The sequence below is a fragment of the Aspergillus karnatakaensis genome, assembly GCF_047715665.1.
Source record: "Aspergillus karnatakaensis strain CBS 102800 unplaced genomic scaffold BJY04scaffold_15, whole genome shotgun sequence".
Taxonomy (NCBI): Eukaryota; Fungi; Ascomycota; class Eurotiomycetes; order Eurotiales; family Aspergillaceae; genus Aspergillus; species Aspergillus karnatakaensis.
This window is the reverse complement of record NW_027395727.1, coordinates 523,061-541,261: the sequence shown is the minus strand read 5'-3', so window position 1 is coordinate 541,261 and position 18,201 is coordinate 523,061. Positions and strand designations below refer to the sequence as shown.

The following is an 18,201-nucleotide window of genomic DNA, read 5'->3' as shown; positions in this document are numbered from 1 at the left end:
AAGTTGGAGTCTACGGATTAGGAGTATGTTTCGATTGAGACTCCGAGGAGATCCACGATGGCAACATCTAGCTCGTTACCAATAGCTGACACACCGTACTTTCGTCTCACGCTGCCAGCATTCAGCTGTTAGTTAGTTCTAGACTGCAACCCTTGTACTGTACACAGCCCGAAGAGTCAAGACATCTTAGCCCTCCAGCAACATCGAAATATACGAAGTACGGAGTAGATTCGCTAGCATCAATCCACTGGAGCCCGACACCAGCCCCACGAGAAACTGGAACTAACAATACAGACGCAGTACGTTCGCTCGACAATGCCTCTTTTGATTATTCCATTCACACCGGTAATGCATGAGGGGGATCGGGATCCATGCAGGCACATCAGCCTCAGCCGCAGACCCGCAGCAATCTGCAATCTGCCATCTGCACGTTGTCCATTTTCTCGCCCCCATGGCTAGTCAGTTAGATAGTCAGACACGCTATATAACGTTACACTGCATTCTACAATCAACTTTATATTAAGGTATTGCAAATACACCACTTGTTAGCCGACTACCAAGCCTCGCACTAGCCAGCCCGCTTATCCCCCACCCCCCACTGGTGGAATTTGGGGGCTAGAATTGGCCAAGGAGCAGTACGGTTAGGGGCTGATTCCTGCGGGCGTCGCTTTCAGATTGCGTTTGGATGGAGCGAGATTACGTTTGGCGAGGCGTTGGTTGTGGTGCGTGGGGTTATGGTGGTGGGTGAGCGGAGGGTTCGGGCGACGCGCATCGTATGATTGATTCTGGGATTGATGATTTGAGACACAGGGGGGATTTTCAGGGAGGGCTGAGTGAGGGGAACCTTGTGCGGGTTGATTGCTGTGTTGGCAGTGAGAGTGAGTGGGTTTGGATTATTTTTGGAGGCAGCTAGGTATTGTCGAAGACAGAGACAGAGACCGTATGAGCATGACCAAGTCGGTGTGAGCAGATGGACACCTCAGGAAGGCCATTGAAGTCTCCAAGTCAATGCTTAGAATGCAAACAAGTCAATTGGTGTACTAGACTCTCGCCGTCATAGCTCTCTTCAAGCTATGCAGCACCAGCACATCTCATTCAAACCGTAGACACTAAACAGCCTATACACAACTTATCTCAGGAAATGTCAACATGGCACACACCCTCCTCCTTACCCTCCTCACCCTCCTCCTCACCCACCTAACCATAACCCCCCTCATCCGCTCCCTCCTGCAAACCCGCAAAGCCCGCTCCTTAGGATGCCTCCCAGCGCCGAAACTGCAGATGCGCGACCCCCTCTTCGGCACCGACATCCTCCTCCGCATCTTCAAGGCCCTGCGCTCGCACTCCCTCCTCGAACAGCTTGATGTCATCTACACCGAATATGGAACAACAGTGCACACGCCCATCATGGCTCTGCCCCCGATAACAACCATCGAGCCGGAGAACGTCAAAGCCGTGCTATCAGACATCAACACCTTTGGCTTGGGGCCGCGGAGAATCCAAATGCTAGGCCCGTTGTCGGGGCATGGGATTTTCACCACGGAGGGCGGTGCTTGGAAGGTACACCTTTTTTTTTTTCTTCTCAGTCAATTGCACGATATCTTCAAAGTAACTAACCAAGTACGATATAATTGAAATGAACAGCGCTCCCGAACCCTCCTCCGCCCCAACCTCACTAAATCCCACGCCCTCAACCTCCCCATGTTCGAGCGCCATATCTCCGACCTGCTGCATCTCATCCCGAAGGACAACACCACGGTCAACCTGCAGACCCTCTTCACCAGCCTAACCGTCGACTCCGGCACCGAGCTCCTCTTCGGCGTATCGAGCAACTCGCTCCGCGAAACAAAGGAAGTAGACACAAACTCCTCCTTCGCGAAGAGCCTCGACGCCGCACAGGAGGAGATCGTCAAGCGCGATATCCTGGGCCCAGTACTCGTGAAATTGCGGTCAAGTAGGGAATTCAAACGGAATCTGAAAACCGTGCATGAGTTTATCGATGGGTATGTAGCGAAAGCTCTCGCATCATATAAGGCTGAAGAGGAGAGGGAGGCCGAAGAGAAAAGGCAACTGCAAGGAAAGGGCAATGCCGAAGAGGGAGAGGGAGAGGGAGAGGGAGGAGAAGAGAAGAGATACATCTTCCTCCGCGAACTCTCGCGTCAAACAACCGACCCGCTAGCCCTGCGCTGGGAAACACTAAACGTCCTCATCGCCGGCCGCGACACCACAGCCGTGCTACTGAGTAATACGTGGTTCATGCTGTCGCGCCGCCCGGATATCTGGACCAAGCTCAAAGCCCAACTTACCTCGTTGGATGGAACAGCACCAACCTACCAGCAACTCACCGAGTTGAAATACGTCCGCTGGATCCTCCTCGAGACGTTACGGCTGTACCCTGTCCTGCCGATAAATGCGCGGACAGCGAACGTCGACACGACGATCCCGCGTGGTGGAGGTAAGGATGGGAAGTCACCGGTGTTTATCCCAAAGGGCAGTGAGGTCGCGTGGAATACATGGTCGATGCACCGCCGGAAAGATTATTTTGGGAGTGACGCGGACGAGTTTGTGCCTGAGCGCTGGGAGCATTTGAGGCCGGGGTGGGAGTATCTGCCGTTTAATGGTGGACCGAGGAGGTGTCTTGGTGGTGAGTCTTCTTCTTTTGTTCTTTTGAGTGGGAGTTGGGTGGCTGATATATTGTAGAGGAGTATGCGCTGATGGAGGCGGCGTATACGATTGTGCGGATGGCGCAGCGGTTTAGCTCTGTCGAGTCGCGGGATGACCGGCCGTGGACGGAGAAGATGGGTGTTGTTACGTCGAGTTTGTATGGATGTCATGTTGCGGTCACTTGGGAATAGGCATTACTATCTAGAGCTGGAGTATACTATACTAAACTATGAAATGAAGGTCGCCTCGGCGAAAAGAGTGCCCTTCTCTTCAATCGTCTGGTCGCCGTTCTTAACAGAGAGAACGAGCGAATCACTCGGCTCGTTCGCAAACTGGTAGATATAAGGCTTGGTGCCGACAACACCACCGACAAGAGACTTGATCACACCCGGGATATGGTGCAGCACGTCGACACGGTCCTGGCGCTCTCCAAGAGGACCCTTGAGGACAGCAGAGAACTTTCCGTCGTCACTGCCCCACGTATACTCCGCGGTCGTAGGCTCAGGCCACAATGTCTCGGGATCCTCCTTTATCTCTGTGTACTTGACCACATTGTCACCACCAGCGTACAGAATCTCGCCCTTGTCATTCACAATACCACCAACATTGACCCTCGTGGAGGCGTACGACGGCGGCGTCGTAAACTCCATCATGATCGCGGACAGGGTGGGTGTCTGGAACGTAACAAAGTTCCACTTCGCAGCAGCATGATGCGGCTTCATTCCTTGGATTGCATGGATAAAAACACCCCGGCCAACATTCCCACCCTCAGACCCAAAGTCGTAGACCTTCTCCGGTGTCCGAATTGTACCCGTAACCGCCGCGCGGGCCCAGAACCGATGACGCATTTCACCCCAGGGGTTCGCGCGGTCCGTACCGTAATATGTGGTTCCGTCCTGTCCGATCTGGAAGCCCGGCGCGGTGCGCTTCACGACAAGATCGATGAGGGCAGACTCGTTGCGGGCGGACTTGATCTCGTAGGCGTCGCCGGCTTCGTTCAGAGCGATGGACAGTCCGTCGGCGAAGAGGGTGTTCATGTCCTCGGTAAAGCAGTGGTTCTCGAGCGGGTCAGACAGCCACAGGTGTTCCTTCTCCTTGTGGCCCCAGATCTTGACGTTGAGTTGGCAGGTCACCATCAATCCGCTATCCATCGCGTATATTAGCAGTGGCGATGCGGGGTAGCTGGATCAGACGACTCACGCAACATTGTTGTAGATGATCTGGATCGAGGCAATCTTGCCTTCCGGAGTGATCAAGTAGAAGATCTGGGTCTCGACATTGGTGGCCTGCATGGCCTTCCATTTCAGGTCGTCCTTGGTGAGGACCGAGTAGGGCGTCTTGGTCTCCCCCGCTTGAGCGGTGACGGTGTGGATGGCTTCAGGCCCATACTCGGGTTCGGCGGTGCCGACCGCGTAGGAGAGTCTGTCTGATTCAGTATTTATCTCCAAGCTGAAAGTAAGATTGAAGAAAAAGTGAGACCAACGTCGATTTGATCCAGTTCATAGCGGCGGTTGAGTCGGCAGCGACAAGGAGAGTCGGAGGAGGTTGGAGTCGGCGGTTGCTCCAGCTGCCCAAGAAGTCGTCCAAGCTAGGCTTAGTCTGCTCTGACTAACGGTGTCGTCACGTATCGTATCATCTGGTATTGTATCGAGCTAGCCCTAACTAGATTCCACCCTTCGCTTTATAACTCTTGCACTTACGAGTCCCCAGTGACCAAGAATATCCATCAATCGTGGACTAGCTGATGGTATCGTCCTGTAAAGCACTGTTGGCTAGGATCTATAAACCGTCGCTGGAAACTTTACGTCTTCTCTCTCCCCGACACCCTCTCTCCCCTCGCAGCCAGAGAGCTCAACACCAACATGGCAACCACAACACCCCCCCAGAGCACAGGGCCCTCCTACACCCTCTACGCCTCCGTCTTCGCAGTCCTCGGCGCCTACTACCTCAACCCAACCGAATCCAACCCCCTGCACCCCTTCATCCACCTCTCCTACCGCGAACCCACCCTCGACTCCTTCTCCGGCGAACCCCTCTACAACAAAGGCCCCAAAGACCTCCTCTTCGTCCTCTACTACGGCCTCATCCTCTTCGCCGCGCGCGACTTCACCCGACAAATCATCGGGCGCACTCTCGCCCACCTCCTCGGCATCAAAGGCGCCACGGTCGAGAAATTCACCCAGCAGCTATGGCAAGGCGTCTACTTCGCCTTCATCTCCGCCTTCGGGCTCTTCGTGATGTCCAAGACGCCCATGTGGTATTTCCGCATGCCGGGCCTGTTCGAGGGGTTCCCGCATAAGACCATCATTGCGCCCTTCAAGGTCTTCTACCTGCTGCATTCGGGGAACTGGATCCAGCAAGCGGCCGTGACGTTTTTGGGGCTCGAAAAGTCGCGCAGCGATAATTTTGTTATGAGCGCACACCATATCGTTACCCTACTCGCGATTCCGACGGTCTATCTAGCGCACATGACGCATTTCGCGCTGGTGCTGATCATCCCGCATGATATCAGCGACTCGCTACTCGCGTTCGCGAAGTGTATTAGCTACACGACTAAAAACCCGATTATCTCGATGCCGTATTTCGCGCTGTTTGTCGGGTCGTGGATCTACTTCCGGCATTATATTGGCGGGATTACCTTCTGGACGCTGTTGACCAAGTACGGGCCGGCGATTACGGAGGCGTATGGGTGGCAGGCGGAGGGGGAGAGGTGGAAGGCGGTTGGGCTGCATGGGGCTGTGGTGGGCTTGTTTGGGGCGCTGCAGGTTATGAATGCTTACTGGTTGTTTTTGATTCTGAGGTTGGTGGCCAGGGCGTTGTCGGGGGAGGTTCCTACTGATGAGAGGGAGTCGGATGATGAGGAGGTGGAGGAGAAGAAGAATGCCTAAAGGAAAGGATGGTTGGGGGTGAGCTGGAGCTGTAGAGGGGAGGGGACAGGTAGGTCGGGGAGATGGGATCGTGAGCACTGAGAACATGAGTGAGACAGGAAATGTAGATAAAATACACACCGTATAGCCAATGAGATAGTGGCGATTGCCAAAAATTAGCGCGAAGCGTGCAGATTGCAGTGGGGGAGCTAAGAGGTGAAGCTGGAGGTGGGATTAGGGCTAGTCGTGGGGGCTGAGAAGCTGCCGTGGAAATACACTCGGTATTGCTGGTCCAGCCGCATGTGCTCGTGTCCATGCTTGCGGGTTACCGCGGGGTTCTTCTCATACTCTCTTTCTCAATTTCTCCTCCTACACTGCTCTCAGTGTGCGGACAAGACAATTCAAGATGGTTGTCGAAATCACTTTGTCGAAAGTCACCTGGACGCTCCTCCTAGGTCTAGGAGCAATCCCTCTCTACGGTGTGCTCTACGTACGTCCTCATATCTCCAATATGCAAAGAAACAACAACTAACTAATCATTTGAATCTCTACAGATCATCGCAAAATGCATCTACCGAGTGACCTTCCACCCCTACGCCAAATACCCAGGCCCCTTCCTCGCAAAGTTCACAAACGCCTACGCAGCCTACCATTCATGGAAGGGCGACATGCATGTTGATATCTGGCGGTGTCATGAGAAATACGGTGCGCTCTGCTCTACTATACCCGATACAATAAAGGCCCAGCAGAACTGATGAAAACCAGGCGACCGAGTCCGCTATGCGCCGGATCGACTCTTGATAAACACAGCTGAAGCCGTGAGGGGTATGCCTCCCCACTCTTACCGGAAAGTGCAAATGGCTGATTGAACTGTAGACATCTATGCGAACGAAAAAGCCGTCACTAAGTCCTCCGCGTACGAAGCCGTCATGCCGCGCAGCGTCGCCAACACTATGACCCTTCGGGATAAAAAGGAGCATGCCCGCCGGCGGCGCGTGCTGGGTGTTGGGTTTTCAGATTCTGCGATTCGATCGTATGAGCCCAAGGTGAAGGTTATTGTTGATCGACTTTGCAACGTGCTGGCTCCGGGCGAGGGGCAGGAGTGGTCTGAGGGGAGGAACCTGGCGCCTTGGTGTATGTTTTTTCTTTTCTTCTCCCTCGTGTTTCTGTCCGCATTTGAGGATGAAGGGTGGGCTAATGCTGAAGAAGGTAATTATGTCTTCTTTGACCTCGCCAACGATATCATCTTCGGGCAAGACTGGAATTGTATTGAGAATGCGCCGAACCGGGAGGTGATTGATGCGATTCCGATCTCGAATATCCGTGCTGGGGTGCTGTCCAATGCGCCGGAGATCAAATGGAAGCGATGCGACAAGAAGTTCTTCCCGCACTCGATCATTGCGAGGGGGAAGTTCATCATGTTCATTCGCTCAACCGTGAGCAAGAAGGTTGAGGAGAAGGAGAGGAAGCCGGATATCTTCTCGACACTCGTGCATTCGAAGGATGAGACGACAGGGACTCAACTCACGCAGGCCGAGCTGGCTGCTGAGACGGCGAACTTGATTTCTGCTGGTATGTCTGCTGCATGCCCAGTTATACTTCTCACTAACCGGCCTACAGGCTCAGATACATCCTCCACAACTCTCGCCGCCCTCTTCTTCTACCTCTCGCGGTATCCCGACGCCTACAAAAGAGCTTCCGAAGAAGTTCGCCGCGCATTCGCAACCCCCGACTCTGTAACCCTCGGCCCCGCGCTGAACAGCTGCACATACCTCCGCGCCTGTCTAGACGAAGCCCTGCGCCTCGCACCAGCCGTCGCAAGTGCCCCCTGGCGCGAAGTCATCGCGCCCGAAGGCCATGTTGTGGACGGGTGCTACATCCCCTCTGGCTACGACGTCGGACTCGGTATCTACAGTATTCACCACAATGACAAGTACTTTGAAGAGCCATTCAAGTTCAAACCTGAGCGGTGGTTATCCGGTGACAAGAATGAGAGTACAGAGAGGGCGCGGTCGGCGTTCAACCCGTTCAGTGTTGGGCCGAGGAGCTGTATTGGAAAGGCGCTTGCTATGGCGGAGATTATGTTTATTGTCGCGCGGGTGCTTGTTGCGTTTGATTTTAAGAGAGCTGATGGCATCGAGGGAGAACTTGGGGGTGGTAAAAGCAATGGGAAGTACGGAAGGCATCGCGTCGATGAATTCCAGATGATTGACCATGTTATCTGTGGCAAGGAGGGGCCTATGTTGCAATTTCGGAGGAGGGAGCTGTAGATAGTTAGCTGTATACAGGGTACATGGAATGCTGCTAACTGTCAATTGCTACCTTCTGTCCATTGGTCATAGTGAGCTGGACTTACACTCAGCGATAGACTTTCCTCACAAAGCAAGCCAGGCAATGCCAGTCAGCTCTTTCTCAGAGCAGTCTTCGTCTCCTCATTTTTTTTTTGTTATCGCAACATCCGCAACCCCTCACTTCCAAGCCCCAAGACTCGGAGAGGTAAGAGCTAGAAGGTCTAGAAGTGGGCCTTCTGCAACACAGCCCTCAGAGCTAAAGCTAGAGCTCAAGCTATATTAGCACGCTGTACGGAGCACGGAGTAATTTCGACGTACCTGAAAGCAGTATTATACGACAGCCACGATTTGTATTTGCAAGATGGAGTATTTCTCCGAAATACAGCCACCCGCTCCAGCCATTCTGGAGCCCGAATCGCCGATCTGACCTCAGCTCTGCTGGAATTCTGGCACGCCCGAGCCAGGATCAGAGCTGCAGAGCTTATCAACGAATAGCGCGCGCAAACGGGCCACCTGATCTGATACCGAGACTCCGTCGGTCCAAAGAAGGCAATTATCACAATCAAACTTGTTGGGCGTTGGACCTTGGACAGCTGGAGCTGGACCGGACCTTGGGGGCGTCAGCCGCAGCCGCGGATTAACAACGGGATCCACTACCTACCGGTATTCAATTCCACGCCCCTGGTCTTCTGCCGTCCGGTTCTGCAGCCTACTGTAAGGTTGGTAAGCTGCAGTTGCAGCTGCAGCTGCATGCAAACGCGTCACAACGCTTCTGCAAAATAATTTAGAGTAGATTACAATGCATTGTCTGCCGTCCGGAAAATTCCTCAAATCGGAGACCCACGCCTAGGACATGTGGAGAAGCAGCGCATCTTAAGACCTGACTCGGCGCTTACTCTGGAGGTTGCAGACTGCAGCTCGCAGTTGGCGGACTATGCTCCGGAGACCGTAAATCCTAGCCCCCAATCTATGCTCCATATTGAGGTGGTTCTCGACTCCATTGGGCTTTGTTAGATCGTTGTATACCGGTATCCACGACGCGTCGCAGGAACAGGACCCAGTCGTCAATACTCAAGTGCGAAGATAAGAGGCAATTGTAGCCGAGACACTACAATCTGGCCCCCAATGTTTTGATACCCATGTTTCTTGGGCGAGGTTTTGTGTATGGCCGTAATTGTCACAATGGTTTGCCATACTGCAACCGAGAAGAATTGAGTTTGACGAGTGAGGCTGTACTTTGTTAGTTTCTGCAAGCACCTCTTTGCAGGCGATACAGCCGGCCGACAGGTGTCTTGTTGAGCCCGTGGGGCATACTTCCGTACAGATTGGTAAGGGCTTAGACTTAGACTAGTATTCATCGTTGCTGCTGAGTCCTCAGTCGGCGGTGGATGTGTGTGGAAATATGAGCGTAAGAGAATAAGCTGAACATCCGTCGAGCGTGGTATATCTTAGTTAGCACTTTCAGCGCGCAAGTTGCTGTCCTTCATGCACCGCTGAACCATCTAGCAAAACACTCAAGATGGTTACCGCGACGCATCTGAATGGCGCGACGCCATCATTGAGCGGAGACGTTCATGGGAATGGTGTCGCTGTCAATGGCAATAGCAATGCCAGTTTGGATGGTGTACACATTCCCAGCTTGAATGGGAACGGTCACCTGAATGGTGGCACGAATGGTGTCAACGGGCATGTCAATGGACATGCCAACGGCACAACAAATGGCATCACGAACGGCCATACAACGACCACACAAGACTTGCCGATCGGCAACATTGCTGATGTCCCAATCGCCATCGTGGGCATGAGCTGTCGCTTCCCAGGCGAAGCAACAAGCCCCGAGCGGTTATGGGAGTTGTGTGTAAATGCACGGAGTGCCTGGAGTGAAGTTCCAGGTGATCGCTGGAATAAGGAGGCATTCTACCACCCTGACGGCGCCAGGACCGGGACTGTAAGTTGCAGACTTTGGCGTTCATTGCAAGCGACGCACTGACGACGGTAGACAAATGTGCGCGGTGGCCACTTCTTAACACAGGACATTGCGCATTTTGACGCGCCATTCTTCAATGTCTCGGCCGTTGAGGCGAAAGCTATGGATCCTCAACTGCGACTGCAGCTAGAGGTTTGTTACGAGGCGTTAGAGAATGGTATGTACTCTTCATCGCTCCTGACGAGACCTCGAGCCTAACAACGGCAGCTGGTATCCCCCTCGACCAGATTGCGGGCACAAAGACTGCCGTCTTTTCGGGTATCTTCACTCGAGATTACACTGAAGCCATGCTCCGTGACATTGAGACATTGCCATCATACTACGTAACCGGCACGGGCACGGCCATGCTCGCTAACCGGGTTTCTTACTTTTTCGATCTCAAAGGACCCAGTTTGACTGTCGACACGGGATGCTCGACGAGTCTGGTTGCCCTGCATCTTGCATGCCAAAGCATTCGATCCGGAGAGTCAGAAGCGGCTCTCGTTGGTGGCTCGAACGTCATTCTCAACCCAGATCTGCCAATCGCGTTGAGTAACATGGGGTATGTCAAATCACACATGTCCGGTGGAAAATGCAACTAACGATTGTAGATTCCTTTCTCCGGAAGGCAAATCGTACGCTTTTGATCACCGCGCTGCTGGTTACGGCCGTGGCGAAGGCGCAGCCTGTATCGTCATCAAGCCTTTGGATAAGGCTATTCGAGACGGCGACCATGTTTTCTCTGTAATCCGTCAAACGGCAATCAACTCAGATGGCAAGACAGATGGAATCACACAGCCTAGTGCCGTTGCGCACGAGCGGTTGATCCGCTACGCATACGGACAGGCAAAGCTCGATCCATTCGAGACTGACTACATTGAAGCCCACGGGACAGGCACACAGGCGGGTGATCCGTTGGAGCTCAAGGCTGTGGGCAAGGTGTTCGGCAAGACACGAACGGAGAAGAACCCCGTCTATGTTGGTTCCGTCAAAACAAATGTCGGCCATCTTGAGGCGGCCAGTGGATTAGCTGGTGTCATCAAGGCCTCCTTAGCACTGCAAAAGGGTGTTATTCCACCGAACATCAATTTTGAGAAGGTGAATGCGAAGATCCCTCTGGATGAATACAATATAAGAGTTCCTCTAGCGCCTACGCCGTGGCCTGCTAGAGCCGGAGGACCCCCTCGGGCGTCTGTGAACAGTCTGGGCTATGGTGGGACAAACGCTCATGTTATCCTTGAGCGTGCGGGTGCATTGGTCCCGCGGCCGTATTCAAGTGGATCGACGAACGGCGCATCAGATACAAAAGAGCAATGGCGCCTCTTCCCGTTCAGCGCAAAGGACGAGGACTCGCTTTATGAAATCATGTCAAACGTGAGCAGCTTTGTGAAGAGCCAAGAGACTGTTGACAGTCACTTCCTCGAAAACCTAGCCTACACACTGGGTCAGCGCCGGTCAGCATTCCGCTGGACACAGGCAGTCACAGCGAACTCAGCCGAGTCCCTCATCAAATCTCTCGATGAACGCAAGCCAGCCAGCACACGACGACGACCAGCTGAGCCGCCGCGGATTGGCTTCGTCTTTACAGGGCAGGGCGCTCAATGGTATGCAATGGGCCGCGAGCTCCTGGATGCTTACCCCGTCTTCAGGAAGTCTATCCGGCGAGCTGAAGATTTCCTGGCTACCCAAGGTTGTCCTTGGTCCATTGTCGAAGAGCTTAATCGGGATGCTGAAACCACTCGTGTGAACGAGGCAACCGTGGGCCAGCCTCTTTGCACAGCTATCCAAATCGCATTGGTCGACCTGCTTGCATCATGGGGCATCAAGCCTACTGCAGTAACAGGCCACTCCAGTGGTGAAATTGCCTCTGCGTATGCCGCCGGTGCTTGGTCTCTAGAAGCAGCGATGATGTCGTCGTACCACCGCGGTGCTATGGCGAAGCAAAGTGCAAAGCTCATTGGTGGTAGAGGCGGTATGATTGCTGTTGGTCTCTCGCGAGCGGAAGCAAACGAATATATCAGCCGCTTGACAGCAGGAAAGGTCGTCGTTGCTTGCGTCAACAGTCCGTCAAATGTAACCGTGTCTGGCGACCTGGATGCTATCGATGAGCTACAGGCCCAGTTGGATGCTGATGGCGTGTTCGGCAGAAAGCTCAAGGTCGATACTGCATATCATTCCCACCATATGGTTATGGCAATGGACGGTTACCTTGACAAACTGACTGACATGGAGACAAACCAAGGTGAGTTATCAGACGTGATGTTTGTCTCCTCCGTCACTGGTGGAGTTGTTCGAAACGGAAAGGAGCTCGGCCCCTCCTACTCTGTGAAGAATGCGGTCCAACCGGTGCTTTTTAGCGATGCACTAGAGTGTCTGTGCCGCGGGGGTGCTGCGCCAGAAGAACAAGAGATCAAGGCATTTGTGGATGTCCTCATTGAGGTCGGACCCCATGGAGCTCTTGCATCGCCTATTCGACAGATCCTCAAGTCGCCCTCTCTAAAGGACATGAACATCCCATATGTGTCCTGCTTGATGCGCAAGCAAGATGCACGGGAGAGCATGTTGAACGTTGCTTCCTCGTTGTGGCTCAAAGGAAGCCAGCTTGATTTAGCTGCTATCAACTCCCCAAGTGGAAGCGACCTGGTTCGAGTAATCCCTGACCTTCCCTCATACCCCTGGTCACACAAGACACGGTACTGGCATGAGCCACGAGCCAACCGGCTCCAGCGTCAGAGGGAACATGCTCGCCACGATCTGCTAGGCGTTCTATCGCCCGGACAGAACCCCGCCGTCCTCACATGGCGCCACTTCGTGCGCTTGTCCGATCAACCATGGGTGAAAGACCATGTGGTCGATTCCAACATTCTATACCCGGCTGCTGGGTTCATTGCTATGGCCATTGAGGGCGTCGCTCAGACGCATGAAAGCTCGGCAAGCGAAACAGCCGGATACCGTGTGCATGAGATGAAGATTGGCAAGGCGCTAGTGGTTCCAGACACAGCAGACGGTGTTGAGGTGCAACTCTCCCTAGTGCCTTGCAAAGACCAACTACCGAAGGCGCAGCACTCCTACGACTTCAAGATCCTCTCCGCAAATGAGACAGACGACGAGTGGACAGAACATTGTTCAGGACGTATTGGGCTAGAGGCTAAACCGGTCGCAAGCGAGACAAACTGGAAGAGCTCCCAGATAGACTCTTCGGCGGCGAAGCTTTTCGCAGAGGGCGAAGCCGCCTGTGCTGGGTCCATTGAGCCCAAACCCTACTACGAGGGGGTTCAGCAACTGGGAATAAGTTACGGCGAGACATTCCAGAACCTCGTCAACATCCAGCACGGCACTAAACGGTCCCTCACAACAGTGTCCATCCGCGATACAGCCGCTGTGATGCCATCCCAGCTAGAACAGCCACACATCATCCACCCCACAACACTTGACACCATCTTCCAATCTATCTACCCTGCTCTGGCAGAAGATGGCATTCAGCAGAAGTCAATCATGGTTCCCACCTTTGTGAAGTCCCTATTTGTCTCAGGGGAAATTAGTAATGTCCCTGGGTCCACGTTGAGGGTCAGCACTATCGCCGAGGGTAACCCCTCAAACGGCGCAAAGGCTTCTTCAACATCCGTTCAGGGTGGCGATGGGCGCTATGTACCAGTGGTGGAGATTGAAGAGCTGTCGCTGTCTTCCCTCGGTACCTCCGTACAAGAGATCAAGGACGAAGACTCCTCAAACCTCTGCTTCAACGTCACATTCGAGAGGGACGTTTCATTTATGAGGCGCGGCGATTTTGCGGATCTATCAGAGACGACGATGGATGAGTCAGAGTTGAAGCTCGCCTCTGATCTCCAGCAAGCCTGCTTTTACCTCGTCAAGCGTGCCTTGGACGAGCTAACCGACGCAGACAAGGCCAACCTTGAAGGCCATCGCGTCTCAATGTTCAACTGGATGACGGCTCAGCTAGAACTTGCAGAACAAGACAGCCACCCAGACCTCAGAGACTCGGCCTGGCGTAAGGCAACTCTCGAGGAGCAAGACAGCCTCATTGCGCGTGTTGAGTCTGAATCCGTGAATGGTGAAATGTGCGTCCGGGTTGGGCAGAACCTTCTACCCATCCTTCGAAAGGATGTGGAGCCTCTAGAGGTCATGATGGAGGGCGGCCTGCTTCACAAATATTACGAGCATGCGCTCGGTATGAAGCGCATATACACCCATGCAGCCAGTTTGCTTCGTCTTCTTGGCCACAAGAACCCAGGGGCCACCATCCTTGAAATCGGTGGTGGTACAGCCGGCTGTACGCTGCCTGCTTTACAAGCCCTGACTGGTGAGGATGGAATCCCCCGGTTTGCTCATTACGACTTCACGGACATCAGTTCTGGTTTCTTTGAGAAGGCCAAGGACAAGCTGAGTGCTTGGGATGACCGTCTCGGCTTCAAGAAATTCGATGTTGAGTCTGATCCAGCAAGTCAATCCGTGGAGTGTGGGAAATACGATCTTGTGATAGCTTGCAACGTGCTCCATGCCACTGTCAACATGGACAGGACGATGGCAAATGTAAAGAAGCTGTTGAAACCAGAGGGCCAGCTACTGATCGTCGAGGGAACGCGAGACACGCTGGACGTATCTCTGACATTTGGTGTTTTGCCCGGCTGGTGGTTAGGTATACATACCTCTGCAGGTATATTGACCATGATGCTGACTATTTGTAGGTGAAGAAGAAGAACGTAGACTAAGTCCGAAGCTGACGCTGACTGCTTGGGATGATCTGCTCAAGCGGAATGGTTTCACTGGACAGGACGCTCTCATGCTCGACGCTCCGAAGGAACAGGATCACGTTTACAGTGTTTTCCTGTCAAACCGAATCCCGGACACCAAGGTCAAGGAATACCCTCCAGCGGTGATTGTCCTTGGCAAGGAACAGCAGCCAGAAAAATGGGTCAGTCAGCTTGCGTCCTCTATTGAGGCTGTTACTGGCCAGTTACCAGTTGTCGCGTCTCTCCATGGCGACGCAGAACTGAGTGGCAAACTGTACATCGTTGTTGCGGAGATGGAGAAGCCCATCCTTGCTCATCTTTCGGAAGAAGACTTCTCTAGTCTCAGGAAATTGTTGACCACTGCCAAAGGCGTGCTGTGGGTGACGCGAGGCGGAACGATAGATTGCAGTACACCGGATGCCGCCATGATAACTGGTCTCTTGAGAACACTACGAACTGAAAATGCAGGAATCCGATATGCTACACTAGATCTGGAGATGGGATCGGCTTCTCCTTACACGACCGAATCGACAAGCACTATCTCCAAGATTGTGGAGGCTACCTTTGACAGCAACACCGAGTCCGCCAACATCGACTTCGAGTACAGCGAGAGAAATGGTCAGATTTATGTCCCTCGTGTACTTCCGGATCCTGGAGCAAACAAAGCCCTTCTTGAGACCAACGGTGAGCCAACAGTGGAGGACCAACCATTCTATCAAGAAGGCCGCCCGCTTCGCATGGAGACAGGCACCGCAGGTCTCCTCGATACTCTTCGATTCGTTGACGATTTTGAGCGTAACGAGCCTCTTCCGGCAGATTTTGTCGAGGTTGAGCCGAAAGCTTTCGGGTTAAACTTCCGAGATGTTATGATTGCCATGGGCCAACTGAACGAAACGATTATGGGTTATGAGTGTTCTGGTGTTATCTCTAGGGTGGGTAGCAATGTGACCCATCTTAAGGTCGGTGATCGTGTTGCAGCCATGATGCGCGGTCACTATGCAAACTACATTCGCCTGCTGGGCATCGCCGTCGCTAAAATCCCAGACGAGATGACGTTTGAAGAAGCTGCAACGATGCCGATGGTCTTCAGCACAGCATACTTCTCCTTATATGATACAGCCCATCTGCAAAAGGGAGAATCAGTCCTGATCCACGCCGCAGCCGGTGGTGTCGGACAGGCAGCTATCATGCTTGCCCAGCTCGTCGGTGCAGAGATATACGCAACAGTTGGCTCGCGAGAGAAGGCCCAGCTTTTGATGGACAACTATGGAATTCCAGAGGACCACATCTTTTCCAGCCGAAATGCCTCTTTTGTTGACGAGATCATGGCCGCAACCGGTGGCAAAGGTGTGGATGTTGCGTTGAACTCTCTGTCCGGCCAGCTGCTTTCTGCCACATGGAAGTGTATGGCCATGTTCGGGCGCTTCGTTGAGATCGGAAAGCGAGATATCGAGATCAACACCCGACTCGAGATGGGCGGTTTCCAAGGGAACGTGTCGTTTTCTGCAATTGATCTTACCTACATGGGTCGGTTCCGACCGGCGCACCTGTTGTCGATCCTGGAGAATTGTATGCAGCTTGCGAGTGAGGGGAAGATCCGCGCTGTGCATCCAGTTACTGTGTTCCCCATATCCGAAGTTGAAAGGGCGTTCCGATTTATGCAGGCCGGGAAGCATACCGGAAAAGTGGTTATTAAGCCGAACCCCAGTGATGTTATCAAGGTATGTCGTCTGGTACGTGGTTTTTAAACAAGACTAACCATTCTTAGGCAATTTCACGTCGACCGGAAAACCTCCTCCGTGACGATTCTTCTTACATTATTGTCGGAGGACTAGGGGGGATTGGTCAATCATTGGCCCGCTGGATGCTCAAGCAAGGAGCAAAGAACCTCATCATCCTCTCGAGGTCGGGGTCTAATCATCCACGAGCCGGAGAACTGGCTGAGGACCTCGCACAGGCCGGCTGCAAGGTGCTCATGCCCGAGTGTGATATCTCAAATGCAGATGCGGTTACACGAGCCATCGATGACGCTGCCGTGGCCCTCCCGCCTATCCGGGGTATCGTTCAAGGCGCGATGGTTTTGAATGTAAGCTTGTTTCCGATCGCTGAATCAATCTTGAAACTGACCGAAAGATAGGACTGCGTCTTCGAGCATATGTCATACCAGCAATACCTCAACGCAGTATATCCCAAAGTTCAAGGGACGTGGAACCTCCACCAAAGTCTGCTAGAACAACCACTTGACTTTTTCGTGATGCTTTCCTCCGCCGTCGGCGTGGTTGGCAACTCCAGTCAAACCAACTACGCTGCCGGTTCGTCATTCCTCGATGCTTTGGCGAAACACAGGCGGTCGAATGGCCTACCCGCACTTTCTCTTGATCTCGGTATCATCGAGTCCGTTGGATACGTCTCCGAGAATGACGGGGTCCGCGAACGCTTGAACCGCATGGGCCATGAAACAATCAGCGAAGAGCGGATGATTGGCCTTATTCAGCTGGCTATCGCTGATGGTCTGCACAACAAGCAGCCCAGCCAGATCGTCACTGGTTTGACAACAAAGGTGCCGGATGCGGCATGGATTCAAGCCCCCATATTTTCCGTCCTTCGGCAGGCTCGATCGGGAGCATCGGCAGCTCAGGGCGGAGCTGGGGGCAGTGCGCAGCAAGCGAGCCTCCAGGAGCTTCTCAGGACTACTGTGAAGTCACTCCCAGACGCCGTGGCGGTCATTCGGGATGCAATGATTGGAAAGCTCGCCAAGAACCTCATGGTATCGGACGCGGATATTGATCCCGAGCAACCTGTGTCTGCCTGCGGTGTGGATTCACTTGTTGCTGTCGAACTGCGGAACTGGCTTCTTGGGCAGACAGGGTCGGAAGTATCGGTCATCGATGTCCTTCAGAGCAAAAGTCTCTTGATTCTGAGCGAGAACGTAGCAAAGAAGAGCCCGGTGGTGGCCAAGAGCATTGGGTTAGAAGAGAAGAAATAGATGTTACATGTCGTGTTCTTCGAGATAGATCTTATCTAGGAAGGAGTCATAATAATTTCAGTGTTCATTTTGCGTCGTTCACAGTTTACACTCGCACGTAGGTTAATCTCAGGATGATGATGGTCGAGATCGATGGAGACAGAGTGGAGTTGGTGTTTTGATTTCTTTCCTCATGCGAGAAGCGAAGATATGCCGATCATGCAGCTGACTCAGCTATCCATACATAAAGCAGCACAAATGTACTGTGCGAGAGGGTTTACGCCGATAGACGGACATTGATGGAAAACATCAAGCTGACATGGCGACGAGTGGATACCATGGAGCTATGATATATCATAGCATGTCAGGCACCGCAACTTCAATGGTTGGCAGGGTCTTTCCCAACTATCGAGAAACTACTGCTCGGACCGGAATGCCGCTTTGCGACACATCCAGGAACGAGGGTGAAATGAGAAGAAATAGGCGACGATCGAGATCCCGGAAATGAACCAAAAGCCACGTTTATAAAGACCGGTCTGAATCAAAGCCCATCGCAGTGGCGTAGCTGAGTATAGCTGAGCTGTCATATCTGCGGGAGATATATACGATTTTTGCAGGCACTATTCGCGATAACTAGAGCCGGCTGGATGGGCCCTAGAATCTGGATCCATCTGCATGGCCTTTTTTTTTGAACCCA

The 18,201-nt window shown here is 53.2% G+C and overlaps 5 protein-coding genes across 5 annotated transcripts; 4 read left to right on the top strand and 1 right to left on the bottom strand.

Moving 5' to 3' along the window:
* Positions 1 to 1,149: 1,149 nt before the first annotated feature.
* Positions 1,150 to 2,855, top strand: BJY04DRAFT_216635 (cytochrome P450; the record flags this gene model as incomplete). Its single annotated transcript, XM_073715811.1, has 3 exons — positions 1,150 to 1,560; positions 1,645 to 2,644; positions 2,701 to 2,855. The coding sequence occupies 3 exons, from the start codon at positions 1,150 to 1,152 to the stop codon at positions 2,853 to 2,855; spliced, it is 1,566 nt and encodes a 521-aa protein (XP_073573148.1).
* BJY04DRAFT_185382 (survival factor 1 family protein) lies at positions 2,834 to 4,215 on the bottom strand. The gene is made up of 3 exons (XM_073710759.1): positions 4,148 to 4,215; positions 3,865 to 4,086; positions 2,834 to 3,807 (listed from the first exon to the last, which is right to left on the bottom strand). The coding sequence occupies exons 1-3, from the start codon at positions 4,165 to 4,167 to the stop codon at positions 2,892 to 2,894; spliced, it is 1,158 nt and encodes a 385-aa protein (XP_073573147.1). The 5' UTR covers positions 4,168 to 4,215; the 3' UTR covers positions 2,834 to 2,891.
* Positions 4,216 to 4,358: 143 nt separating this feature from the next.
* BJY04DRAFT_185378 (TLC domain-containing protein) lies at positions 4,359 to 5,647 on the top strand. Its single transcript, XM_073710758.1, has one exon. It carries the CDS (start codon positions 4,527 to 4,529, stop codon positions 5,550 to 5,552), a length of 1,026 nt encoding a protein of 341 aa, XP_073573146.1. The 5' UTR covers positions 4,359 to 4,526; the 3' UTR covers positions 5,553 to 5,647.
* A 227-nt stretch (positions 5,648 to 5,874) lies between these two features.
* Positions 5,875 to 7,943, top strand: BJY04DRAFT_185377 (cytochrome P450). The gene is made up of 6 exons (XM_073710757.1): positions 5,875 to 6,021; positions 6,086 to 6,236; positions 6,297 to 6,356; positions 6,408 to 6,665; positions 6,741 to 7,103; positions 7,152 to 7,943. Exons 1-6 carry the CDS (start codon positions 5,938 to 5,940, stop codon positions 7,799 to 7,801), a joined length of 1,566 nt encoding a protein of 521 aa, XP_073573145.1. The 5' UTR covers positions 5,875 to 5,937; the 3' UTR covers positions 7,802 to 7,943.
* Positions 7,944 to 9,341: 1,398 nt separating this feature from the next.
* BJY04DRAFT_216631 (type I polyketide synthase) lies at positions 9,342 to 17,525 on the top strand (the record flags this gene model as incomplete). The annotated part of the gene is made up of 7 exons (XM_073715810.1): positions 9,342 to 9,770; positions 9,822 to 9,966; positions 10,017 to 10,350; positions 10,400 to 14,445; positions 14,495 to 16,260; positions 16,308 to 16,625; positions 16,677 to 17,525. 7 exons carry the CDS (start codon positions 9,342 to 9,344, stop codon positions 17,523 to 17,525), a joined length of 7,887 nt encoding a protein of 2,628 aa, XP_073573144.1.
* Between the last annotated feature and the right edge of the window lie 676 nt (positions 17,526 to 18,201).

Excerpts from the sequence above, each read along its gene's own strand:
- BJY04DRAFT_185377 (XM_073710757.1), top strand. The coding sequence starts at position 5,938 with ATGGTTGTCGAAATCACTTTGTCGAAAGTCACCTGGACGCTCCTCCTA. Across the intron at positions 6,022-6,085 it reads CTCTCTACGGTGTGCTCTAC|ATCATCGCAAAATGCATCTA; the intron begins GTACGTCCTCAT and ends GAATCTCTACAG. Across the intron at positions 6,357-6,407 it reads CACAGCTGAAGCCGTGAGGG|ACATCTATGCGAACGAAAAA; the intron begins GTATGCCTCCCC and ends ATTGAACTGTAG.
- BJY04DRAFT_185378 (XM_073710758.1), top strand. The coding sequence starts at position 4,527 with ATGGCAACCACAACACCCCCCCAGAGCACAGGGCCCTCCTACACCCTC.
- BJY04DRAFT_185382 (XM_073710759.1), bottom strand. The coding sequence starts at position 4,167 with ATGAACTGGATCAAATCGAC. Across the intron at positions 4,087-4,147 it reads ATGAACTGGATCAAATCGAC|ACTCTCCTACGCGGTCGGCA; the intron begins GTTGGTCTCACT and ends TGAATCAGACAG. Across the intron at positions 3,808-3,864 it reads ATCATCTACAACAATGTTGC|CGGATTGATGGTGACCTGCC; the intron begins GTGAGTCGTCTG and ends CGCGATGGATAG.